Genomic DNA, 27649 nt, shown 5'->3' with positions numbered 1-27649 from the left:
GGGGCCTCACATCACTGAGGTTATTGATCCAGGAGTGCCATTTGGATATTGTCTTCACTGCCTCTACAACGTTCTAGTCAATAAAGGCAACTTGGAACTTGAATTTTCTGCTAATTTCTCACTCTCTCACTTAATGTTCTGCATTACGTAATATTTGGCAGCATTTAGACTTTTCCTCATAAATGGATTTAGCCCCTGCTATATTTTTTTCCAAAACCTTTTGGTTTTAAGGGGTCCTGCAAAGAGTTCTCATCCTGTTACAGGGGTCATATAAGCCTCTAATCTCTGTAAGTTTTTAACCTCTATCAAAGCTCATTTGCTCCCACCCCTGCAATTAGTCGTCTTTCTAGTTTTACTGAGCAACTTCAGGAAATAAATACTCTAGAATGTAAGCAAGCTACAAGCTGCCCCTGGCTACATCCCCGTACTGAGAGCACTTGTAGCAGGGTGCTTAGTGCGCCATCCCTTCCCTGCCCTTCTCAGTGCTGGCTCAAACTAGGAGACTTGGTTCTTGGCTGAGGCACTTGGAATGTCTGTCTTCCCCCACATAGCTGAGGCTTGATGCCATCATCTGGCTCCAGCTGCAAAGGCCACTGTCTCCTGCTGTGTCAGGCTGTCACAGAAGGGACATGAGGAGTTCCTGCAGCAATGAGACCTGCACAGACTTGCTGCAGGATTGCAGCATGCCAGAGCTGTTTGAGTTTTGTTTGCATGGAAGAGTGCCTGTTGGTGCTCTTTGTATGATGTTTTTATTTCTTTGTGGGTATAGATGTCTCCTTTTTATGGCATGGGACATCAGTGCTCTGTTGCCATACAAAGTCACTGAGAAAAGCATGCATTCCTTTTGTATGACTGAGACAGAGTCCTCTTATTGGTGGTGGAATTCAGACTGGTAGTTTGGGTTTGGTTTTATTGCTCTGTAGCAATAAAACTTTTGAAGGCTCTCTGATTATATTAAGAAGACTAATTAGCATATTTTCATGGATGTGTTTATTGCTTTATGTGGTAAAATGATCTATCTGAATAGTAGTAAAATTCATGTGAATCAGACTGGGTTGTACCCAATATCAGCTGCTTCCTAAATTAGTCTAATGGCATTCTTTCTGCACAAGCAATTTCACCATCCTTCCCTCTCACCCCTGTTTAGTCAGATCTGCTGTTGTTAAAGGAAAAAAAATCTTGGGCATCTGAAGGTTTCTCAGTATAAATACTGCTTTCTGAGAGGGAAATCCGCCGTATGAATTTGAAACAGCTCCTTGAAAAAGATACTTTCTTCTTTTTTCTCTAAATTTCTTGCTGTTGTGTTAGATTGTGATTCCAAATACAATGTGTGCTCTGAACTTGTGCAAGAATAGAAATTATTCCATTTCTGCATTTAGCCTGGACAGTGGCTTTGTAGTAGACATTTCTCACTAGACTCTTGCAATAGAGTGGATGCCTCTTAGCCTGGTTCTTGCTCCCCGTCGCTCTGCGGCACAGCGGATGGAGTCAGACGCTCTCCACAGTGTTGTGCAGTGCGGTCAGTGTGTTTGTGATGATACCCTGCTGCAGGCCCTGGACGAGTGGGTGATCACAGAGATGGGGCAGATGTGGGCTGGGATCCTTGTTTGGTACAGGTCAGTGACTAATACCAATGTTTGTGTTTAAGAGCCTTTTTTACAGCTTGAATGTGTTTGTAAGTGCACTCAATAGTCAGAGAATATCAGTATCTAATACTCCCATAGGTTGATACATTTTTAGAAATCCTTTTACCATTTAACCCTGAAAATAGCCACAGAGAAATAGTAATGCAAATGTTAGTTGAATTAAATTTCCTGTAGTTTCTGGGGTTTGCAGTAATTTTCACGTCAGTATGTTGCAGTTTGCAATCCATGATATTATGATCGGTTGCGGTAGTTTCATTTTCATTTGTGTTCTTTGCACGTCTTGGCCTTGGTTACTGCAGGGCTGCTTCCTAGGCTCTTCCCAAGGCGTGGACCCGCTGACAGGTGCAGCTCTGAGGGGGCCGGTGCCGTGGCAGAGCACAACAGAGCAGGGTGGGAGCAGCATTGCTGGCAGCAGTGCTGGTACCCTGCAGTTCCCCACTGCAGGGTCCAGGTACACCAGGCACCTGTCAGCGATGGGGGGATGGGGACTGCAGGTGACCCAGTTGCAAAATTGCCCCACAGACTCTTCTGAGAGCCACCTTCCTCTTGCCTTTTACCTCATCCCTTGTCCTTCATGTCCTGTTCTCTGATGTCACAGAAATGACCACAGAAATGCTTTTAGGGCTGTATCATTTAACATCTCCACCCCAACATGGCTTGTCTCCTTCATGAATCAGATGTTACCTCTCCTGCCCTGTGGAGTGTTTTCATTCTCAGTTCCTGTTTGTTCTAAATGGCCTGTGCAATGCCCTTGCCATTTCATCATAATGCTTTTTCAGAAATGCCACCTGACAAACCAATATAATTTGAGACAATGTATTTTCAGCTATTCTTCCTCTAATTTTGGTTCTTACAAAATACATTTTTGGCTTTTAATTCCTCTTCTCTTTTTTCCTAATGAAAACTGAATTTTGCACATAGGAATATTTTCTTCCACATAACCTGTGATCTGAGTCAGTCAGGAGTTTCTCCTCTGTTACATTCCTTAAATTTGTATTTTACAAATTAACATTTTGGTGCAGAATTTCTTCACATTACCTGTGCATTACTGCAAGTGAAGAAAGTTATTGGAAAAAACCACAAACCTACCAAACCCTAGCACTGTGATGTCTGTCAGAATCTCAAAGAGTCATTGCCTCAAAGGTTCAGACATAAATTAAAATGGGAAGGTTCGGTCCTTGTATTGATACTGGTGGCAGACATGCTGCAGTATGCATGCAGTGGGGAGCTCCTAAAAGGCCGCTCCATTCCTGTCAGGTTGGGTGGTTCCTGGTATTTCAGCCTTGGGAGCACCTTGCATACTCTAAATATAATGGTTCTGAAGATCCCAAACTTAGATTATGTATGGCTTGTCTTCGGATCATCTTGTCTCTGTCCTGGGTGAGTGATAATATTTGCTACGAACAGAATATCAGTGAGACAAAGAAGAGCAAGGGGAGAAATAGCCATGCGGGTGAGGGTGGCTTTTTACAAATGTGTCTGAAGGAGTGGGGCTGGGTGGCATAAGGTGCTGTGAGTCAGAGCTGTCAAACAGGGTGATGAGCCTTTGCTTTACCTCTTCGAAATATGATAGTAAAGCACATTTTCTTTGACAAAGAAATTGAGGGTAGGGGATAAGAGGTGCTGAGGTTTCTTCATGCCCCAGGGTTGGCTGTGGTAACAGTGCTGTGCTGGTGCTGTTGTGTACTAGAGTCCTTCTGTGACAAAATCAGAGCTTCAGCCTTCCAGGAGATTACGCTAATATTCGGAAAATTTTGTTTAGTGAATATTAAATAGCGTTTCAGCACTGCTATAATTAGAGCTTATAGTTTATAGGTGGATTTATGTTCTGCTGTGCATTTTTGAATCTCCAGTGTCAATTCTGCTTGGCCTTTCCTCCCAGGTCTGTTATGTTGTGTTGCTGAGGAGCAACTGTGTCACTTAGACTCTATTGATCTGCTCTTGATTTGGCTGTCTGTTATCCTGAACTATTTCTCTGGCTCAAAGTATAGTTTTAAAAATAGTGTCAGGCATTGCACAGTGCCTGGGAAGGCCTGTAGCTTTAAATCCCGTGTCCTGGTCCTGCTCCCAGCCTGGAGCAGAGCTCCCCACCGAGGAGCAGCGCTCAGCCTGGCCCAGCACTCAGCCATGCTCGTCCGGCAGCGGCGCTCGGGCGGCGCAGCCAGCGTTCGGTCCGGCCGATGGCCGCAGCACTGCCCGGGCAGTGCCCAGCGCCGCGGCTGCCCATGGCTGCACGGTGATGTTTATGTGGTGCTGCTGTACCTGCGTGTGCTGTGAAAGGGACTTCTGCGAGCCCACAAAGGTGAGGAGGTTGTAGGGGGACAGTTGTAGCTGTCATGTTTGGCTGTTTTATTTAAGTCTCCAGTAGAACTTGACCTCATTTTGTGCATCAGCCTTGGAAGCACTCCATTTTTCCTCTGGGCACTGCTGTTGAATTTCAGTGGGTTTTTTTTTAATATAGTTTTTCTTTGCTTTTGAAGCTGGGAAGTGCAAAAAGGCTTCTGTTTGAGTGAGTGTTGCAATCCATAAACAAGATCAAATGTGGTACTGCTTTTTGGGATTTTCTGTTTTTGTTGTTTGGGGGTTTAGTTTGTATGATACAGTGAGTGATGAAAGAGATGGGAGATGCAGATGCAGAAGATGCAGATGCAGCCCAGTGTCAGAAAGAAGTATTTGCATTGGTAGCTTTTTTAATGTGACCTCTTGTTTTGCTGTTTTTAGCTGTGCAAAATGTATTTTCAGGAAGTAATAAACAAATTGCAGAACCATATTCTTTTCCAGATAAAAAAAGAGTAAGTGTGCTGCCTCCCACAGACCCAGTGACCTTCAGAAATGATTAAGTATTTTTCTTCTGTTTCATTGAGCTGTGTAGCTCAGCATTGCCCTTTTTCAGTCTGCATTAACAGTAAACTGTATCTTCCCCTCCTCCCCCATTTATTAAATACCAAAGAGAGACAGTAAGGTCTTTGATGCTCTGATCTGCAACACAAAATAGAAGCTATTTCTCTTTGAATTGTTGCAGTTAGCTCTCCCATGCTCTGTGGTCCAGTGTTTGAGGAAAAAAGAAACCTGGGATCCAAACTGGCTTTTGCCGTAGCTGGTGGTTTACCTGGGGTCTGTTACAGTCTGCAGAAGACATGGTTGAAAGGTTGAATAGTATTCCTGTTATGTTTGAAACACATATGTCTAATATATTTATTTCATTAACTTTGATTTTCCCAAAAGAAAATAATACTTTCTATATGTGTACTTGGTCTCACTGCATTCATTATTCTTCATAATAAAAGTGACACACAGGTGGCTCTCAGGAAAAATGCCTGTTGTTGAGTTGCAGAGGTAGAGACTGCGGTGGTACCGGGCAGCAGGAAAGCCCAGGGGGTTACAGATTTTCCACATCATAGGTTGAATGATATGCGTGCTTTTCATCTTGTCACGCCTAACTTGAGGCTGCTGCATCACCTCTTGAGAGCTGAAGAGAGGAATAGTGAGCACAGGATACCACGTTCTGTGCTCTCTAGGCCAGGTCAGGGTAGTCTGAACAGCTTTTTACCGTGTGTTGAGGAGATGCTGCACTGAGGGCTATCTCTAAATGGAGTTCTCAATGAGGATTCTTAGCTTTTGCAGGAATACTGAAAGCAGCATAGTGATTTCAGTATTTACCTAATTCAGTGTTCCCTGTGGATTTCTGGACAAGTGCCCTGTTGCCTGACCCTGACAGGTGCTCGTCATCCCTTGAATGCGTCTTCCTCTCTGATGTCTCATTGCTTGCTGTTCTCTTCCACGTTTCCGAAGGCATCTGTGCCACACGTCAGCAGCCCTGAGGAGGGCATGTTCATGGGCTGAAGGGACTGCCCTTGCTCACAGAGTCTTGTCCTTTACAAGCTGTGTTTGCCACTTGGAGCAATCTTAGAGATTTAGTTGGTGCTAATGCAGGAACACCTGCAGCACTTGGAGTAAACAAGCTGCTTTTGAATGAAGCAGGAGTCTGAAGCAACTGTACTGCACGTTTGTGACAAGTGTGATCTTATCTGGTACTATGTGTATGTTGTACTACAAAGGCTTTAAATAAGGAAATATGTCAAGAAATGCTCTGTGGCAATGGCAAAGCAGTATATTCACAGGAAGCATGAATCTTGTTGCTTTGAATTACTTAATATTGTATGAACTGTTGATTGGATAAACTTCAGGGAGGAGTTTTGGTTATGATCACACTATGTGTTGTACCTGCAGAAAATACTACAGTTAAAAATAAAGAAATGAAGGAAGTGTAGAAGTATAGTTGCTGGAGCCCTTCAGATTAAACACTTGGAGGGGATGTGCATGTTAAACCTCAGGAGAGACACATCCCCTGAAAAAGGGAGAATCTTTGCTCTTGCACACAGCTGTTCTGTGCAGAAGGATCATGCAGAGGCATTTGTTCTTCCAGACTTCAGACCCAGTTTGCTCCAATGCTTTGCAAGTCAAAGTTAACTTGCAACCATAAAATTAAGCTGTGTTCTTTACAAATTAATATATAACATGCAATAATAATCTCTGTTCATCAGATAGCAGCTTGAAGCATAAAAGTCTGGGAAGTATTAACAAAAATTTTGTCTCTCAGGTAATGAGATGTGACTCAAACACTGGGGAAAATAGGATGAGATTTTAAAAAAATCAGAACCAAACAAAAAAAACCACACATCATTTTACATAGTCACTTTCTTATAAAAGCTTGTATAAACTTGTTTCTTAATCCACCCTCTTCTGCTGGTTCCTGTACTTAACTTTTGCTCAGCTTTACCTCATTTCCTATCCTTATTTTTGTAACTTCTAGCCTGATTGGCACTCCCACTAGAAATCAGAAGCTGCTAAAATAAACAACCGTGGTTGTTATTTTGGCCATATTTTTGCTGTGTCATCCCTTATCACCTCCTACAAGTTCTCGTGTATAATTCAGTTCTTTCCTATTTTTCCAACCAGATTGTTGTATCCGTTCCCTTGAACTTCCCTCACCCTCAATGTTGCCTTGTTTATTCAGTCAACACTGATGATTTTCTGCTTGACTAGTCTAGCTTTAGGAAACCATTACTGAATTGGGCCATCAAGCCTTACTTTTTTTGCTCAAAAATATCTTTTTCTTAGGATTTCAGAAATTTGAGGTCAAGAAGATGATGTCTTTGGCAGCAATGTTATTTAAAAGGAATTAAAGGGGCTGTAGACAACCTCTTAAGGGAGACTTTACACTGCATCGTGTCAATCCCTTCTGTCTCTGGGATGTCAATAAGTACTTGTAGGCCAAGCTGGTGCCTGGTCCCACATGTTCCAGTCTTGCTTGAAGGAACAGCTTGTGCAGTGTTCCTTGCCTCAGCCCATACCATACTGGGCTGGTAGGCGTCAGGGATGCATGTGCCTGAAGGGCAGTTGGGAAAGATGGAGGTCAGCTTTGTAGCTTCAGCTACCTCTTAACCAGTTAGTAAGCAAAACATTTGCTTCTCGAGAGGCAGGGGGCCCTGGGCAGGGAGAGTCAAGCTGGGGGAACATGTGGAGCCCCCTGAACCCCCTGTGCTGACAGCAAGGTGCTGTGGGGGAAGCATCTGTGACCAGCAATTGCCTTCACTGACAAGGCTTCGCTGGAGCTCCCCTGTGGAACAAGTAGTGTTGGTTGTGACAGAAGCTGCCTCTGGTACAGCGAGTATGATGCCGTGTGGCAGCAGCATCTTTCATCATTGCTCCCAACACCAGGTAGGGCTGCAGCTGAATATGGGTCTGCTGCTGACAACTCCGAGGAAAAGACAGCTGGCTGCTTTACAGCTAAACTATTTTTGGCACTTGATGTGACACATGAAGTCACATCTCCATTTCATACTGAATTAGGTACAAGGCCATGGGCAAGTTGCCCTGCAGCTGGCTTTACCAAATCCCAAGTGAGGGTTTGTTAATGTGCCTCAGGCCATTGCTTGAGGGATGCTGCTCTTGGCACCAGTGCCAAGTGAAGCAGTCCCAGGTCACCTTTTTCTCCAGTGGTGTTTCTGCTGTCTTGGGCCTGATGGTGAACCACATTTGGGAAAGTAGTAAGAACATCCCCAAGCACCTTATCACTTGGTTCCCAGTGAACTCACAGATTGGCTCTAGAGGGAGCTGCTGTCCTGTCCGTCCCCAGGCTGTGCCAGTACAGGGTTAGGCAGGGAGCTGCTTGCCATGGACACCCCTAAAGAAAGGGAATGCCCAGTTGCATGCAGCATATGCAGCATATGTAAAATGTTTCCCCTTTGTGGTTGCCCACAGCCCTTCTGTCCGGGGCAGGGACCTGCTCTCTCCCCTCTCTCCAAAGCAGGCCTGTGGGGCTCTGTGTTGGCAGATGTACCATTAGCGCATTCCTGTTGCAGCAATCATCACTCGTGACTGTTTTAACTATTGTGAGTAAGGTGTAAAGCCATTTCCTCTTGGTGTCACAGTGTTGGTTTCATGCTCAAGCTGTTGTCTGAGGCAGGCAAAGGCATTGTACTGGAATTTTTTTATTGACTATTTTTCAGAGTAATTTTTCATTTTTTGTTTTCTCACTGTTTTTGGGGTTTTTTTTTAGCCCATAACCATGGTGATCTTCCCATCATTTTGAGGGTTAATTGCTCATAGGCAAAGGCTGTATAACTTTCAGAAATCCCCATTTTATAATCTAAACAATGACCTGTGCTGTGAAAACCACACAGCGAGACTTCCTTGAGCTGTCCATCTGTTTGTGTGCTTTCCTTAGCCAGGTTTAATTTGGATTTGAATTTCGGAGCATGCTAGAGACACCTCAGTACAGTTGCTGTCAAAGATGACCATAGGTTTTTGTGGGTGAGTAGCTGGAGCCTGTTAAAAAGCAAAGCTGCTGCAGCTTCTGAAGATTCAATCAGTCAATACAGTTTTTCAGAATATCTGCAGTGTGTCACAAGGAATCGCACTGGACATGTTTTTTGCTTTTCCTTTTTCTTTTTCTTGACAGTAAATCCAAGGCAGCTGTTTTGTAGAGCGGGAGCATATATGCACCCTGAGCACTTGCTGAGGGAAGGTGGAAGGTGAATTTGTAAATGAATCCACATGTGAGTGAGCAGTTGTTTCTAGGGATGGTTCAGTGCAGCAGTATTTAGATCTTCTGTCTGTATTTACCCAAGAGATGAAGGAACAGAAATATTCTCCCTTACATATGCTGTTGCGCAGAATTTGGAATCACAGAAATATGCAACTAGAAGTAAATAGTGACCCATAGAGTTGCTGGTATCAGATGTGTGGCAGTGTGCAACAGACAGACAGATCCAACTTTCTGTTACAGACAGGTCCACAAATGCAGGATGTGGAAGTAGTATCGGGGAGATACTCAAAAGCTTTCTGGACATGGTCCTGGGCAACTACTGGCTCTTGGTGGCCCTGCCTGAGGAGGAGGTTGGACCAGATAAACTCCAGAGGTCCCTTCCAACCCCAACTGATCCGTGATTCAGTAACAACCTTTAAAAAGCAAAGCATTAGAAAAACAGATTCTTAATTCTAGATCAGGTGTAGGTCATAAAGAGCTTATTGCATCACCCAAGTGGGTGAGGCAGGGGAGTTTGTGACACCTTTTTGTTTCCTTTGAGACGTGTGGTAAGTTGTGCCATATACAATGACTGTGTTGGATCCAGAGGAACAGGACACTGACTGCTCATGAGACAGTGGGGCTGGTGCCCTGTTAACCCATGTGTTTGAAGAATCATGTGCTGCAGGTGGCATGCAGGGAGGTGACTTGTGACTGTTGATGGCACTTAATCTAATGTATTAAGGGTACCTCATAGTAATTTGTGATGTTTAAGTATCTCTTCATTGTACCTGCTGGGGATTCTGTGTGTGTTTATTCAAATGTGCACTTAGGTAATGCAGATCCAATGAAATGGGGCCTGGGGGGCTTTTACTCTGCAGATGTGGTCAAGCACAAAGAATGGTGGGGGTTTTTCTCCCCTGTGATTTTTATTTGCTCTGAGGCGTTGATTAGAGATCTTGCTTACTAACAAACCAACTCCCTTGTAACTGTCATCAGAGATTTTGAGTCTCTGCTCCTGTGCCTGCCTGAGGCTGGAGACCATCTGTCCACCTAGTGTGGAAGGGTTGGCCAAGTCTCTCTGCCCATCCCTGCACCTGTCATGCACTAATGATGCTGTTGAGTGGTGTTTCCAAACAGGAAGTCTAAAACCTATGACTTTCTATGAGTCTCATAGATTTTCTGTCTGTATGACTGTATTCCCTTCAGCACAGTGGGAAAAGAAAGCCAAACAAGTTCTGAATGTTTTCATGGTTAGTTTTAGCTACCAGTCAGGTGTGCAGTCACTGGGAAGGTGATTAACCCAGGCACCTCAGGTCCTGTTAGCTTCTTTCCAGGGCTGTGCAGTCTCACTCTGAGCTCCCCTGTCTCACTTTGCCCTCCATGTGTTTATTTTAAGTAGCATGACAATTTTCAGTCACACTTGTGAAGCTCCAGGCTTCACAAGGGGAGGGAGGAGGAAGCAGGAGTTGCCCCCCTTGCAGCAGGCTTGCTCTGAAAGCTGCTGTTTGCTTAGGCCAGCTGCCCTGAGTGTTTAAAAGCAACAATCCATCTTCTTGGTGAATGACTGGTATATGCTTTTACTGGAGGAGTTTTAGGAGGGTGAAATACCTTTAAAAGGAACTGCTGTATTTAATCTTCCACAGCACCAAAAGGCAGAATCATGAGGTGCTTTCTGGGTTTGTGCTGCAGAATAGAGACATTGGAAAGCTTGTACAGGAGGGAAAGCCTGAGAGCATTAACAGTTGAGAATTTGGTAAGATCTTGAGAGAGAGAAAGCAGGCCCTCACATGATTTCACCTGCTTTGTGGCATAATTCCAAAGCAGTGTCAGTGTACCTCCTGGTGGGAGGGCACACAGCTCCCCTTAACTGGACTGTCAAATATAATGGAAAAATTGTATTGCAAAAGAGATTGACTATTGAATTCTAACTCCCATTTTTATACAAACATTGATCATTATAGTATTTAATTTACCAACATCTTTTCAGGACAGATTGACCATCATCTCAAATTAAATAATATGTCATCAGCATTTCCCAGGGACCCAGTTTGTGTTAAGTCTTCCCTTTACAAAGCCTTGTCAATATGGACAAAGTATTGAAATTATCTCAGTTCTGTTCCAGAACTGCACTTATTCAGCCTTTTCCTCTTGAATTGCAAAGAACCCTTTTTGTTATTTCCAAATAATATCCACACGGCTGGTAATTATAAAGCAATTATCCCAATTTGGTTTATTCTATTACTGCTGTTCTAGTTCATTTTCTACCAGGTTGTAAGGAGACAACCTGGGCAGATTTGCTGAAGTCAACTGACTTTAAAAGGGGGGGCAAGAGAAAGTTTCTACCAGATTTTTCTCTCACAAAACTTGTGTCATGAGAGGAAGAATGTACTATTGGTGTAATTTATGGCAATTATCCATACACACACACTAATTATACCAAACCTGGAGTAAATTAAGCTGATAGAAACTCTTTACTGCAAAGTAGTGTTGAAGCCCCAGCAGTTCTATGACACTGATCTGTGCAGATTTCAGCTCAGAGCCTCTGGGCTGCAGAAAAACTGGTGATGAGCAGTTGTTTGGTTCTGAGACACCAGGTCAGTCCCATGCTCACTCACCCTTATTACTGCCCAGAAAAAAATCAATTATGAAAAGAAAAAAAAAGGTATATTAAATTAAATTGTGGAAGTTTTGCATCAAAACTGTGGATCTTTTTGGTTTTCATTGTCTGCCATTAAATACTAAAATGTCCTTGGTCTGGAGGAGGTAGAGATTGTTAAGAATGGATTGAGAAGCCCTTAGTTCATAGGCAGTTAACAATAATATGATTGTCTTGGTGTGCTGCACAGATGCTCTGTGCTGCTCTTGGGGTGGCGGCTGTTTGGCAGAGCTGCTCTCTGGGTGAGGCACAGACCAGCTGTGCCATGGGTGCTGGGTGATGCTCCCAGGCCAGGCATGTTCTGCACAGGCAAGATCTTTGTGTTTGTCTAGGCCATAGGGAGAAGTCTGATCACTGACAGCCCTGGAAAAATCTTAATGAAATTACAAATTCCAAGAAGAGGTATCTTTACAAATGTGTATTACTTGCAAATGCATGTCCCTACATCTCAGAGACAGCATGTTCACTGTGCAGTACTGATATCATGCATAGTGTTGGTCCCACTGATTAATATTAATTCTTAGCACCAATTTTCCATTGATCTCTCAAGAGCTCCAGGGTTTCTACAGCTCAACCTTCTTAAGAAAGCAGTTGATATTTCAGGAGTCACAACAGACCAAGAAATTATATTCTATGGTTTCCAGCAGCTAAGCTCCTCTAGAAAATGAACCAATTGCTTCCCCAGGTGTCTGGTTTTCCTCTTGATGGGGCAACAGAGAACCTTAGGATTATGGGAGCCCGGGTAACGGCCGGCGCCAGGCAGTGTTGCAGTCTGCGGGGTTTTTTGCATTAAATACGGAATGATGAACCGTGAGAGAAGTTACAGTTAAGTGTAACAGCATTTTTGTTTTGTAAAGCGCATATTCCCAATCACGGACGTGGTTCTGCGACTGAGCAGTAGCGGTGGGTCGGCTGGCAGCTGTTCCAGTGGACCCGAGGCGCTGCCGGCTGGTCCCCGCCGAGCCGCGGGAGCGGAGCGTGCGGGCAGCAATCGCGGCTGCTCACCAGCTCCTCACCGGGACAGGGGCCGCGGGATCCAAACGACGCGTTCGTTTTAAAACTCAGGGATGGAGATTCCCTGCGGGACGCGGGGGGCTGCGGCTCCGGGCTCCCCGGCCCGGCGAGGCCTCCCTGCCGCGAGAGGGCGGGCGGGGCCGGGCGGGGCCGCGCCGCGGCGGGCGCGCAGCCATGCACGGGCGGCGGGCGGCCGGCGGGAGCCATGCACGGGGAGCGGGCGCTGCTGCCCCGCCGGGACAAGGTACGGCGGGGGCCCCGCGGGGCGGGCGTTCCTCCGCCGGAGGACCCACCGTGGCCGCCACCCGGGGCGGGCCGGGATGGGGGCATGGTCGGCTCCAGGGAGGAATGTCCGGGTCAGGAGCCGCCGGTGCGGCCGCACCTGCCCGGTCCTTCGCGGGTACTTGGCGGGCTTGATTGCGCTGAAACAGCCTATAACCTTTTTTATTTTTATTTTTTTCTCCATACGTGGGGTTTGTCTTTTGAAACTCACTTTTTCCCTCCCACTCGGAGACACCTGCTCGCAGGGTTTGTCGCGGCAAGCCGTGCATTCGGGTGCCTCTCAGGCTCCATTTTTCTGACCGTCGTAGATCGGTGGTAGGTTTCACTGTTGCTGCTGTTCAGACAGGTGAAGCACTAGGAATGACTCGGGTGTGCTGTACTGTACAGTTAAACCGTGTGACTTCTGCTCTCAATTACCTTCTTGGTCTCTTCACTCTCTAGCTAGTTGAGCCCCTGCCCTTGTACTGATATCATGGAGTGCTTGGTCTGCCAAACTGGGGTGCCCTGTTGCACATTTGTGCTTGAGTTTTCAATTGTTTGAGGTGATTAAGTGGAGTCAAGTATGAGAGGTTTTGCTTTTTTTAAACTTTTGCTGGATCTCTGTAAAATATATGAAGCTCTCCTGATTGATACTGTCCCCTGGCCAGCTGAAAAAGGTACAATTTTTCAGAATTGGTTGGCATAAAGAAGGAAAGCTTTTCTGTTGGTGAAGCTGCTGATTAGCACTCATGTTTCTCTCTCTCTGTGCTTAGATTGAGCGATTGGAAGTCAGCAGCTTGGCGCAGACCTCCAGTGCCGTGGCCTCCAGCACTGATGGCAGCATCAATGCAGACTCTGTTGATGGGACCCCAGATCCGCAGCGGACAAAAGTGGCCATCACACACCTGCAGCAGAAGATACTGAAGCTGACAGAGCAGATCAAAATTGAGCAAACAGCCCGTGACGACAACGTGGCAGAGTACCTGAAATTGGCCAACAATGCAGACAAGCAGCAGAGTGCCCGCATTAAGCAAGTGTTCGAGAAGAAAAATCAAAAGTCAGCCCAGACCATCTTGCAGCTGCAGAAGAAATTGGAACATTACCATCGAAAGCTGCGAGAGATTGAACAGAATGGGATCCCTCGGCAGCCAAAGGATGTCTTCAGAGATATGCATCAGGGTTTGAAAGATGTTGGAGCAAAAGTCACTGGCTTCAGTGAGGGAGTGGTTGACAGTGTAAAAGGCGGACTTTCCAGTTTCTCCCAGGCCACACATTCAGCAGCAGGAGCTGTGGTTTCCAAACCCCGGGAGATTGCCTCCCTCATAAGGAACAAGTTTGGGAGTGCAGACAATATTGCTAATCTGAAAGACTCCTTAGAAGAAGGCCAGGAAGATGGGACAGGTGGCAAGGCTCTAGGTGTTATTCAGAACTTTCAGTCAAGCCCAAAATATGGCAGTGAAGAGGATTGTTCCAGTGCCACATCAGGCTCAGTGGGAGCCAACAGTACAACAGGGGGCCCTGTGGGAGCTTCCAGCTCCAAAACAAATACTCTGGATATGCAGAGCTCAGGGTTTGATGCAATACTGCATGAGATACAAGAAATTCGAGAGACACAGGCAAGACTGGAAGAATCATTTGAGGACCTTAAGGTTCGCTACCAGAGGGATTACACGTTGATAATGCAGACCCTGCAGGAGGAGCGGTACAGGTATGTGCTGTGGTACTTCGTTTGACATTCCAATGCTGTGATTGTAAAGCCACCAGAGTTGTGGATGGTAGTGCTCAGCAGGCTGTTCCCAGCAGCCTGATTCAGGTGGATAGTTCTGAGGTCTTCTCAGGACTATTCCCTCCCAGTTCTGCCTTTTATAAATATTTCTATCTTGCTGCTTACCTCCCTCTCTATACAAGAAAGAGATTGTAAGGAAAAAGGTTATTTCAAAATGTTTTCAAGATGAAAAGTGAAGCTGAAGAGGTCTAATAAGGTGTCCCAAAGCCAGGAGTACATTGATGCAATTACTGTTATCAGACAGTGCTTTGCCCTGCAAAAAATCCTGAAAATATTTGGATCAAAGCAAATGAACTAATGCAGGGAACTAATGCAGACATGACTTGACCCTGCCTTCTCCAACACTCAGATCCATATCTACCAGAGAAAGAAACATTCCAGCTTTCTTCAAGTTCTCTAAAAATACACGATCTTGCCCATGTGCCAAAACTAAGATATCCCTTCCCTTCTTTGCTCAGTCCACAGTGGAGGCACTCAGGGAAATGAAGTTGAATTAGATGTCAGATACTGACAGTGCTCTTGTTGTGGAGATTATACGGCATTGGAAGCAGGTGACCTATGTTTCCATCAGTCTTCCCCTCACTGGAAGAAAATGGAAAGGTGGAGCAGTTGCTGCAGTACTGCTGATTCCTGATGAAGTCACAGGGGAGAGGTGACAGTGGCCTTCAGTAAGGCAGCCTGACCGGCTGCCCCCACCTCCCTGCTGAGGAAAGCTGCCCATGGAGAGGTGCTGAGGGAATACTTCCCTTTCCTTGCTGGGTAGGAGAGGCTCTCTGCAGACTGCCCTGTGCTGTCCTGCGGAACACCTGATGTCCCCCCACGCGCATGCTGGGAGCAAGGGCTTGACTCCCGGCTCTGAAGGGAAGAGTTACTAGTTGCCCTTCTGCAGGCATCCCGGACAGGATTCTTAAAATTTAAATAACAAATGCAAAGCGCAAGCCCTCCTTCTGATGAAGGACAGTACGCTGTTGTCATGAGGTTCTTTATGGCCTTCATTGCTTTGCCAGGATGTGGAACACAACCTGAAAGGCACAGCAGAGCTGCTGGGGGTGTGTACGGGCTTGCTGAAGTGCCCTGTGCCACTTGCTGCACTGGTTTGTGCAGTGTAACATAGAGTTGCCCTACAGCTCTTTCGACATGCTTATGCCAAAGCGTTAGAAAAACTCTGGAAAAGGCTAACCTGCTAGGGTCTGGTAGAGACAGCAGGCTCTCGGTGTGCTTTGCAGAGCTTGGGCAAACAAAGCCAGACCAACACTACTTTCTAATTCTGCTTTGTAATAATCAGCAGTTTGACTGAAACCGGCAAACAGCACAGCAGCTTTGGTTCCTTGTGCCTCAGTGTCATCAAGTCATCCCAAAGCAATGCAGAGCTGGATCTTCTGCTCCTCAGACAGGAGAGAGGTGCTGTTGTCTGTTGCTGTGTAGGTTGTTGTTTCACACACACAGCAGCAGCCATTCATGGTGGAACGCTAATGCAAGCACAGCATAGCTGAAGGAGTGGCCTGAAAGTACAATAGCAGACCTTGGGGACTGATGTGCGCTGTCAGCTAAGCGGGCTGCTTACTGCCCAGCATCTCTGAGCAAGGTTCACATAGGTCCCATACTAGCTCACCATGAAGTCATATCTGTTATGTGCCATTAATCTTTGCGGAGCACTCCTCTGAGGTCAGCCCAGACCCCAAGCACTAACCAAGGCAGCCTGGAGTGAAAAGCAGGGGCAATCTGCATTTGGCTTATAAAAGCTTAAGACAGTAATTTAGACCTGTCATTTGGAATGTTGATGCAAATTAATTAAAGGTGTGACCTTTAAAGAGGACCAGTTAAACCACACTCCGTGCCCTTGTCTGTGTGGGTAACTGCATGATCAGCAAGAGCTCATGGGTTAATCACGGTTAGATGACTACAGGACTGTACAAATGTAGATTCTTGTTTTTATAGCTTCTGTATTTTGAACTATCACAATGATAAAAGCCAACATCACCTTAGAAGTGGATGGTGATGTAATGTGTCCAAGGGCAGAGGGTGCCGCTGCCTTGGCAGGGAGGGGTGGTGCCTGTTCCACCAACTGGAACCTCTCTTGCTCCTCAGCTCTCTTCAGAAAAAAGCTAAAAGAAGGGAAAAGTAGTTGTGATTTAATGCTGGCAGGCTGAGGATTCAGATTAATCATAATTGGCTTTAAAAGCTGTAAATATCTCCGAACTCTGCTGTTTATGGGAAGCTTTCAAAAACAAACACAGAGTTGAGTTGGAGCTTAAAAAAAAGTTTTTGGAGAAGTCTTTTTCTTGTCAGGTGACACTGAGTGTTTGCATTGTACCTGGAAGCTGGAACAAAGAACATGCTATGGCATTTTCTCACCTGGTCTTAATCCATTTCCTCTTTCTTAAATTGTCTGCTGTTTTGTAGGTTCCGATCTTTTTTCCCGTTTTTGTTTGTGCAGTTTCTGTTTATCAGCCATGGCTTGCCTCACAGGTTTTCCATGACCTCCTTCATCTCCTCCCTCCCCTCTCCCTGCTTCCAAATCTTGTCTACCATCCATGTGGCTGCCGGTTTGCTAACCCTAGTCTCTGAGGCAGGGACTCACCTGTCCAGTTGCTCCAGTTCTCCCGCCCTGGTGCAGGCCTGGCAGCACCATGGCAAGGCCAGGGTGGGCTGTGCTGCCCAGCACGTGCTGGCCCTTGAGCACTGCTCTGCTCCGCTGGGGCTGAGCCTCTGAGGAAGGAAGAGTCTGACGGTACTTGGCCATCATTGTTTTCTTCTGCACCCGGAGCAGGCGCTTAAATGGCTTGTTGCTAATCTCATTATTGGAAGGTGGCAGTTGTTTACTGGTACGAGCAGGGACTTTCTGTGCTATCAAGACTGAAATAAAGTTCCTGCTGAGTATTTTCATCTTGCTTGTCCCTTCAGGAACCTGTTTATACATGGCAAAACCATAAGCTCACATATTTGGAGTGTGGCCAGTCTAAGGTTTTGGGTTTCTTCCCAAGCCTGACAGCCTTGGAAAGGGCATTTAGGTCTCCCATGCTCCTGTCAGAAGAAAACCTTCAGCCTAAAGGCTAGTCACTGGTGCTTCCATTTGTCTGGGTTCTAATGTAGTCTAATTGTCACACTTCAGTCTGTCCTCATGATGTGTTTCAAAATAGATCAAAGGAGCTAAACCTCTGAGGTCTGGGAGGGTTGGCAAGGCTGTTCTGGAGTGCGGCCAGGCAGTGGAGGCAGCGTGTTGGTGCTCACCCAGCCAGGACAGCACCAAAACATCCCTGCAAAGCTGTCTGTTCTCCTTGCAGGGAGGCTCGGAGCTGGAAGTACAGGGATATGTGCAGGTGTCATGAGCAGCTTGTGCTCCCTGTTGGGAGCAAGCTCTGTCCTTCATCTGTCCTGCTAGATCAAAGACTTGGAGCATACTAGAAATAATTTCTGGTTTTACCTGTTTACTCCACTATTGGAAGCACTGTGGTCAGTAGCATAAAGATGTATTTAGTGACAAATAAAGATTACATGAAGGTTTGTATGGCATAGCTATAAAAAGGAAAAGGTCCATCTTGAGAGACATCTGAAGACAGGTACTAAACTTCATTCACAGTCTGCAGACGTCTTTGTAGCATTACTTTGATCAGAGTTTCTTTACTCACCATAGCACTCAGTGCAGATCAAATGCCTTTTTTTATCACATCCCTCACTTCCATGTGCTGTGCTAGCTGTGCATTTTGCAACTATTACTTTAAAATGCCTTAAAGCTTTTTTTAAAAAATGAGATGGTCATAATTGTGTTTCTGAGCCTTTTTCAGACCACTTTCGCAATTCCCATGCAGCGAGCCTCAGAAAATGTGGAAATACAACACGGCTATTTGAAATCAAGTGTTCCCATATCCCACACTTGAGACAAGCACCCCAGCTATTTACTGTGTCCGTAGAAACAGCTCTGATGATCTCTGTGATACTTGTGACAGGCAGCATTGGTCTGCTGCACAGAGATGTTTCTGGGCTGGACCTTGTTCTTTTAACGATAAATTTCACATTTTAAATAGTAACAAAATAGTTCTTCTTGAGGCATTTTCCATACATGAAGTGAAGTAGGATTTGATATTCAGGGCACTGCTATATTCACAGACAAGTTTAGTTTGTTCAGTAGACCCTGGCACTGATGAATTAGAGGCATGTATTTCATCTTAACCCTCTTGACAGGTAGCCTATCCCTTTTATTTGTGTAATACTCTCACTTAAATGCAAATCAGGTTTCAATAGGGAAACCCTGGTTCTGGGCCCCATAAGTGCTTTTTAAATTTGAACACCAGTAGAAAGCAGCTGGAAAAAATTATTTTCTAAATTGTAGATATTGGGACAAGAAGTGAAAAGAAGCTGAATGGAGGATGTGTCATTTAAAAAATAAGTCAGGGTAGGTTAGTGAGGGCAGGGATGTGGTTTTTTTAAAATAACCCAGTTCTAGCAGTTGCCTGACACAGTGAGTTCTGGAAGTGCAGGCGATTCTTGGATGCAAACTGCAGCAGTTCTGGTGTTGAGCAGGGAGTGAAGTGTGGATTGGGAATGATCTGGTTGTTCTGAAGTCTTCAGGGCAGGAAGATTGGAGCCAACCCTTCTGCTAATCATGTTCTGTTTAAACTCTTAACTATACAGATTAGCAGGGTTTCCTTATGTTTCCTGTAGATTGAGGTAGTTTTGAAGTTATTAAAATACAATTGTTTCCTGTTAGAGAACAGGATTTAAGCTGCTTGGCAACAGCTGCTTTATGAAAGGTGTTTTTATGTGAGAGGAGGTTAAAAAATACAATCATGCTATTTTCAGAAATGCTTAAGTTTCTTTTTGTGTAATAAACACACAGCTAAATTTTGTAATATAGTAACAAACTGAATATATTTCAAGTAATTGATGCTGCCTTTGGGGCTTGGAGTGGGTTTAGTTGTGATTTTTTGGTTGTTGGCAAGTTTTGTTGTCAGTTTTAAGTCGTGTGGGAACAAAGGGCAATATTAATTATCTGGGCTCCTTTGTTAGCCAGTCTTCATATGGCCATTCCCGTGTCAGTCCTGGGAAACCAGTTCTCTGGTGTATCCTGGCACAATTGCAGAGCTCTTTTGGCACCTTTCTGGGCTCAGCCATGTCAGCTGGCAGTTGTCTTGGTTTCACTGCAGGCTGACCACATGCATTTTACTGCTGCAAATTGTCATGCTGTGTCTGACTCCTTCTTAGTTTGAAGTAATATTGCATTAGGAACATAAACAAAAAAATATTTTCGTACTTGTCTATTGAAAACAAAACACTAAGACTGTTTTTAAAGGCTAGCTTTTGACTATAGATTCTAAAACACAAAAAAAAAGTCTTGAAGAAAACGAGAAGCAGGATTTGTGTCTTAGTTTCAGAACTTGTAATTAAATTCTTCATTCTAGATAAATATTTCTTATTCATCTTGTGGGGGGGGTTTTTGAATTAAATTCAGTGGAGTCAAAATAAAACCAAAATTTAAACAAGGAATTATCTCTGTGGTTATATCCTTAGAAATGTCTTGGTTATTAGCATCAAGATTCAGATGATAAGGACTGTGTGGTAAGCTTTTTCCATCTGCTACCATGAGTAGACAGTGGAAAAGGCCCAGTGGCCACCACAGCTGTGCCCATACCTTTTTTACCATCAGAGCTACCATTTCAGTTAATTTATAACTCTCTTAGGGAGAATCAAAACTATATCTCTCCGAGTTGTTATAACTCAGTTTGTTTAAGCAACCCTCTTCCTCAGGACTGCTCCTGGTCCATTCACCAGGAGCAAACTGAAAAATAAGCCTGCAGGTTAGTGATTCATGTGTCCTTCTTACAAAGAATGTGATGGTATTTGTTTGTTAAGTTGCATCATTCATGGGAGATAAAGGAAAAGCAAATCAAAGATCCATGTGACCTCATGCAGAGATCAGACAGTAACACCATGTTCTCTGAGGCATCAGTCACATGTCATTTCCGTGTAATTTTTATGCCCATTACTGTTCCAAGTGTAGATAAAAATGCTTAGGAGTTTATGGTGTTATAGAAGGGAACTGTTTGGTTTACACAGAAGTTTGGTGAATACCTCATTCTATTCTTATTCTGTCCTCGATTTCTTGCATCACTTAACAGTTACCATGCAATTGTGTGTTTTCTCCAGGTTAGGAACAGTATCACAGAGTTTACCTGGTAGAAAGAAGTAATTCCCAGCAAGAGGGCATTAGTGCTAGAGTGTGCTGTGTGCTGACTGAGGCAGCCATGCTGGTTTCAGTACACAAGCCATGGTGTTCATTGCTTGTTTGTCACTGGTATCATTTTGCCATCCTCTTCTCATTAAAGCCATTGTACCATGTGTTGTCATTTCTAGATGTGAAAGACTTGAAGAGCAGTTAAATGACCTGACTGAGCTCCACCAGAACGAGATTCTCAATTTAAAACAGGAGCTGGCCAGCATGGAGGAAAAGATTGCCTATCAGTCTTACGAGCGAGCCCGGGACATCCAGGTGGGTGATAGAAGCAACGACCCAAGTCCTGCCCTGTGCCTGCTCTTTCAGGAACTCATTCACTTTTGAAGTATGCCTGCACTTCAATATTTGATTTTAGTCCTTGTAGCTTTATTGCTAAACTGCTGCATTCCAAAAGGTCCTTTTTCCATCTCTGACCTCTGGGTATCTCTCCAGGTAATGTCCTCTGTAAAGCAGGGCTGTGTCCCACACAAAGGGAACCTGCTGCTCAGCTGGAGCAGAGCAGGAGCCAGAGCCCACTTTTTGTGCAGGTTTTTGTATTAGACATTCAATGGGCCGTGACCCAAACACTTTTTTACAGTCATGTTCCCAGTACACGGCCCTGGGGTGTGGTTGTGTCACTGATTTTATAGCAATGGTCACATACATCTAAGGAAAAATGGCTTTGTGTGTGCACTGCATTGAGTCAGGAAACAACTCTTTCTGTTGGCTTTGAAGAAATAAGGAGGTGTTTCTAAAAGAAAAATTTTTTTAGTATGTAAAAAAGGTTGTGAAACAGAGATCTTGAAGTTGGAGGCCCTTCTACAAAGCAAAGCAGCTGCTGACCCTTACAGAGAAAGGCCTATTCAGAAACAAGTCTCTTAACTATTTTAAGTACTTCCTGTGGTAGTTTTAACAGATATCTCAGTTCTGATTGCTCATGGGAAATATTTGTAGTGTGAGCAGAGAGTTGTAGGTTAAGAGTTCTCCCTTCTTCCTGCTGTGGTACTTCAGCCAGGTGATTTCCTCTGAAGACCAAGCAGGCTATGCTGTTCATACACCAGCTGTAACTGATTGTCAAACATTCTTCCTGGTCACTGCTGTTTGGGACAGCTGAGCAATTCTGCCCTGTGCTTTCAGGGGTCTTAACCAAGGAGAGGCATTCATGTTTCATTGACCCCCACAGACATGATGCAGTGAGAAATGTAACAGGTGACAATGACCTTTAAGTTAAATTTAATCAGTGTCTGTGGACAGTGGTACAATGGCCCCTGGCAGTGTAAACAGGAGGCTCTCCCTTGGGAGAGTGTTACAACAGTCGGGTTTTGTTCTCCTCTCTAAATTCAGATAACTGGAAGATGGAATTGAAGTGAGATTTCTCAACAGTTTTTTTTTAATCTTCATTGTATGATTCAGTACTTTTAGTGTAATCTTAAAAGTTGGGACAGCCTATTTCTCAGCACTGCTGGGGAAGAGGGAAGTGTTTTGTTGTATAAAAAACTATTTAAGAGCATGGGCTACTGTTGCAGAGGAACAGTCCTGGTTCCTTTTATGGTGATCAGTCTGGGAAGGACTGCTGCAGACTTGTATGTCATATTTGCAGTTGGCCTATGTGTCTGGAAAAGGTGACTCTTGAGGGAAGATTGGTGGAAATATTGTAACTTGGTATTTTCAAGAGCAGAAGTCTCTCTTGGTGTTAATTGCCTGGAAACCTCTCTCCTTCTCCCTAGCTCCCTGCATTGCATATCACCAGTGTTTTAGTGCAGGTTGGGTTGGTCCAGCTGGGGTTCAGCCTGGTGAAAAGGTCTGACAAATCCCACTTGAGTCAGTGGGGCTTTAAAGAGGTGGATTTGTGCAGGGTAGTCTTCTCCTTCCACCTCCTTTCATTTTGCCTCTCCCTGTAGGCAGTTCCATAAATCTCATGCTTCTTACCCTTCTAGATGTCTTTCCCCAGCTCTCACAGTCAGATGGAGCTATGCCAGTGCCACAGCTTGCTGCAGTCTGGAGAAGATACCCTTCCTGCAATGGCAGCTGTGCAGTCCCAGCCCTAGTGCCCCTCAGACCTTTCTCTGAGCTCACAGCTCATTAAGCAAGCAGAACACAACTGAGCCTTTGGTAGTTATTTTTGTTGATGTAGTTTTCTGCAAGGTTGCCTAGTTTTCTGCAAAGGGGTCAGATAAGCACAAGTGACTCCAAGGAAGGTGATGGAAGTTGAGGTTCTGGGAATGCACATCCCAGAAGAAGATGAAGATTTATGGCTAGGCACAGCACTTCTGTCCTCTAAGTGGCCTCTTGCTGAAAAAGCTGAAGTGACCAGGTGGCTGGGTAGCCCCCTTCTGGCAGAAGCTGTGGGGGTTCCCAGCCTAGCATCTCCACGTCAAGCTTTCTGGGTGTGGATGAGGCGCCATGGTGTATTGCAGGCTGCAGTGCCCAGTCAGCAAGGGGCTTCTCACCTCGGATATGGGAAATGGCACTGCTTCCTCTGCTCCCGCTGCAGGGCAGGAGCTCAGTGCATGAGCAGTGTGAGGTGAGGGGATGCTCCTGACTTGGCCTGGTAGGTGAGGTAAGAGATGTGAATTTGAGTAACCCAGTATGTGCTCTTGCCCACAGGAGGCACTGGAAGCATGCCAGACGCGCATCTCCAAGATGGAGCTGCAGCAGCAGCAGCAGCAAGTGGTGCAGTTGGAGGGGCTGGAGAATGCCACAGCCAGGAACCTACTGGGGAAGTTCATCAACATCTTGCTGGCTGTCATGGCTGTTCTCCTTGTCTTTGTCTCCACTGTGGCCAACTGCGTTGTGCCCCTGATGAAGACTCGCAATAGGACGTTCAGCACTTTATTTATAGTGGTTTTCATTGCCTTTTTGTGGAAGCACTGGGATGCCATCACCGGCTACTTGGAACGATTCTTGTCTCCCCCCAGATGATGGTGGCAGGAATGGGCTGCGCCGCTCGCTCCTGGCGCTCTTGGTGAGCAAGTGTGGCAAAGATTAGTCAGCGACTACTCTGCTGAAGTTTTAAAGTGTCCGAGTGAATTTGTTTACATTTAGAATAACGTTTTTTCTCTGCAAGATGCATTGCAATAGTATTTTTTAGATTTTACTCAAGAACTCTTTTGACGAGAATCCTGGATAATTTTTATGTAGCATGGTTCTCTTTGGATGCAAATCTTAAGATTCTTTAAAGTGTACAAAAGAAATGAATAAAATACAGAAATTTGGAGCATACCAATGGGCAGTTTAAATTGTGGCTTGAACTACTGTACTAAACCTGTCAGGAAGAAGAGAACGTGGTTAGCTTAAGATGAGCAAAGCTCGATCTAGTGCACAGCCTTGAATGATGGTACCACAGCAAACCTGTAACACTAAACTTTTACTGTGAAGTCTGCTCACATTCCATGTCCGAGTGTATGCATTGAGTGGTTTCTTTCCTTAACAAGAGAAAAACAACAACGTGTGGATCCCTCTCCCAGCTCAGCATCTGGGTTCGCCGTTTGTGTTAACCTGACTTCAGTAACTTTCTGTAAGGCTGGCTAACTTGGCTGAGTATATGGAGTGGAAGCCTCATGCCATATACAGTAACTGCACAGTTGTGCTACAGTATTTTGAAGTAGTCCTTGAAATACATATACTCTTTAAGCAGAAGCCCTTGGTCGCACTTTTAAGGTTTTTTTTTAATATATATATATATTCACAGATTTAAAAAAAATCCGAACAGCATACTTGAAGAGTGTAATACTCAAACTCTCAGTGCTTCCTTATTGTTTCTAATAGGATTTTTTATTATAATTATTATTATTATTATTGGGGTTTTTTTTTGAAGGGGTTGGGAGGGTCATTACTTTTTTTCTTTCAAATAAAGAAGTGATGTTTTTAAATGAAGAAATGCGTGAATAATTGTGAGCTGTCTTGTCCTGAAGCAGTTCTGAGAAGGGCAGAGAGTAGTTTCTAGTGTCAGGCTGTCAAATGCAGCACTGTCCATATGCCATTTGTCTGTCCTTCTGAGCTTAAAGATGCAGCATCATGGAAAACATCTGTTTTCTCCACACCTTTTTGTCATGCAGGGCTTTTTTTCCTTTTTCCACATGTGAAGGATGCTATGTTTGTATTTTTTGTTTGCATGTCATCTCTCATTCCTGGCCTCAGGATAAGAGCAAGGAATTTCTGTTCATCTCTTCCTAGGGAAAAGACAGGGTCTTTCGAGGAAAGAAATACTGACTCAACAGTTCACTTAACAGAATGGTTATCTCAAAAATAATTCTAATTAAAAAAAAAAAAAAAAACCCTGAAAAGTGAAACCAAAGTTTTCCTCCTGTCAGGTTCTGGTAAGATTATTTGTGTGTCTGTATCTGTGGTGTGCCATCCTCTTTTTCAGCCACAGGGGACAGCACTTGGTGCAGACGCCTGTGCAAATCTCGAAAGGAAATGCCAGCTTCAAATGCAGCCCCAAGTCTTCACAATGTGCCATTACTGGTGACCTGTTGGTACAGGTAGGCAGCCCTCAAGTCCAAGGAGTCTGTGTTCATTCTGTGCTGATTTTTAACTGCTGTCCCTTTCACCATAACAGTGCCAAGATTCATCTTTTGTCTTCATGAAATCTAAAAAAACCCCTCCAGGATTTTGTCAAAACCATTTATGGTGTTTAGTTAGGTCTTACTGTTTTCTTTCATTCCAGGATCAACTTCCCTCTAGGAATCAAATGCTGCCCAAGTGACCTAAACCAGTTGAAAACATACATGGGCATATATGAGACATGTACAACATACATACACACACACATAGATAGGCATTGTGCTATGATACAGATTCTGGGTTCTGAGAAATTCCCTCAAACAAGGTTAATACCTTGAGTGTTTTCTGATTGCCAGCAAAGGCAAGCCCTCCACTGTCCAACCATCTTTGTTCCTCCAAGGGTTCTTTTTATCTGTAGTCACAGGAAACTCAGGTGCCCTTCCCCCAGGGATCCCAGTACACCTCTCTGTCACCATGTGCACTAATCTGCTCCTGTCCTAATTAAAACAAAGATTGACATTTACAGCTGACTCAAGCCAAAACTGCTTGTGCTTTCTGCAGTGCCACAGCCAGAGCAGAGGTGTGTGGTCATTCCCTCCCTTGCTCCTGGCTCCGGTGAGGCTCTTCTCTAGTGACTCACATTTCTTGGCTAACTATCATCTTGCCATTTTGCAGGTTTTGTCAGAAACAAATGTGTGAATAACAGTAAGAACTGATTTGGCACATAACTGAAATACTTTGTTGCCTTTTTTTTCCTGAAACCTGGCCTTTGTACCTCTTTTTCTCAGTCTTGTTCACACTACAATTGCTTAAGATAGGTTTTCATGTGGTCAAATCAGGAAGGAGTTAAAAGCCAGTGGCTCTGGACACTCAGTGTCTTTAGTATTTAAGGAAGTGTTGTCTCTCTTCTTTATATCCTAATTTCATTTCTTTTCTCAACTCTGTCATATTCAGTAAATATCATTTGCTAGCTTGCCAGAAGGTGCAGGCTTAATAGAAACTGACATCTCAGAACTCTTTGGTGAAGGCCATATACATATGGGTCTGGACAAAGTGTCTGTCTTTTTCTCTCTCAACAGTTTCTTCCATTCCAGAAAGTTGTCTGCAGTAACGTCATGTATGATGCTGCATCCACTTCTCATATCCTAACACAACTGCCATGTGTTTTGCCTTTTGCACTAGCAGAACATTTGGGGGTTTTCCTCCCTCTTCAATTTGAAAGTCTGTGATGATTTCTGATAGCTTACTGATGATGTTGTTGGAAATGTGATTCTAGCTTTAAAGCTCCCTTTCCTTGTACATGGTTGTGTTTGCTTTCCTGATGGAGTGTTTCTGGGTGACGCGTAGAGAACAGTTTCTGCTGTGGATGTGAGTGCGTGCGTGAGTACCTTTAATAGCCTCCTTTGTAGAGAAAAACTTTTTAGTGACCATCTCTGAGTTGCAGAATGTTTCCCAAATCATTTCATATTCGGAGCTGAAGTGATTCAGAAATTGCTTAGATGTGTTTAGCACATACTGCCTTGGCACATAAAAAGGGAAAAACATAATGGACTGTGTAAGTTCCAGGAGCAGCACCTCCTCATTAACATTTGAGGGTCCAAGTGAAGTTCATCTGTTTCCCCTATTTCCTTCAATATAAAGAAGAAAGAAAATCTGGATGCAAAAAAAAATACTTTTAAAACTTTTATAAAGTTCTTTTTTCTCTCAGCCTCATTAGTTTATTTCAAGGGTATTCAGCATGCTCCCAGCAGTTACTCTGTTGGTTTATTCCAATCCCATGTGTGCTTAGGTGGGATCAGATGAACTGCTGACTTATGTGCGTGTTACAGGAAAGCACTGTCAGCTTTGAAAATACGCATTTTTAAAATTAAAAAAAAGGCATTATAACAAGCCAAGCTACAAATGGTTCAAGATTGAGTAGTTTTGCCAGTTTTTAAATGAATTCTGGAAGTGGCTAAAGAGTTACCCTGTGTGTCTGTGTTGTGTATGCCAGGCGGTATAGTTGTAGGCAATTGACTTAGCTGTAAGTGTGTTTTAAAAGTGTAAAAAAATAAACAGAAAAACTCACTTGCACGGGTTGAAAAGTACAGAAATGACACTTGTGAACGTAACACTGTAGTTTATAGATCTTAAGCTGCTAATTGTTGAGAGAGATTTACATATGTCTTGTCTGATTGTCGCAGATTTATCTGTGGCAATTTTACTGTATATAAAAAACTTTAAATAAAGACCTCAGCTATTAACACCGGTCTAGTTTGGATCTTTCCAGAGGGGCGAGGGCACGGGAAGGGAGGTGCTGTCATGGAGAAGAAGAGGGGTGTGTCAAAACCGCTGAGCCCTGAGAGCTCAAAATGTCGGCAAGTTTTCCATAGCTCTGATTGTCAGACTTTATCTACACTCAGCTAGCCACACACCACTAGGGCACAACGAAAATAAGCTGGTGTCAGTGTCTGCTCTTTGCAGGTGGAGGAAAGGAGCAGCAGCATTGCATTCGTCCTCGTTGATCCTTTCCAGCCCCCTTGTGCCTCGGACAGCC

The 27649-nt window shown here is 44.4% G+C and overlaps 1 protein-coding gene across 6 annotated transcripts in view; it reads left to right on the top strand.

The window, feature by feature from the left end:
- TMCC1 (transmembrane and coiled-coil domain family 1) overlaps nucleotides 1–27356 on the top strand; it is a 76225-nt gene extending 48869 nt beyond the window's left edge. For 4 of the 6 annotated variants that reach the window (XM_030956462.1, XM_030956463.1, XM_030956460.1 and 1 more), the window contains 3 exons: nucleotides 13384–14318; nucleotides 20748–20883; nucleotides 23215–27356. In XM_030956462.1, coding sequence (XP_030812322.1) covers nucleotides 13384–14318; nucleotides 20748–20883; nucleotides 23215–23529 — 1386 coding nt within the window. In that variant the 3' untranslated portion in view covers nucleotides 23530–27356. Of the gene's footprint in view, nucleotides 1–3471; nucleotides 3949–13383; nucleotides 14319–20747; nucleotides 20884–23214 lie in introns of those variants that run through there. The other 2 variants (XM_030956461.1, XM_030956466.1) reach the window with 2 other exon arrangements.
- The last annotated feature ends 293 nt before the right edge of the window (nucleotides 27357–27649 follow it).

Source organism: Camarhynchus parvulus, chromosome 12, assembly GCF_901933205.1.
Source record: "Camarhynchus parvulus chromosome 12, STF_HiC, whole genome shotgun sequence".
NCBI lineage: Eukaryota > Metazoa > Chordata > Aves > Passeriformes > Thraupidae > Camarhynchus > Camarhynchus parvulus.
The sequence above is the reverse complement of the archived record's forward strand: the minus strand, read 5'-3'. Positions and strand labels throughout refer to the sequence as shown.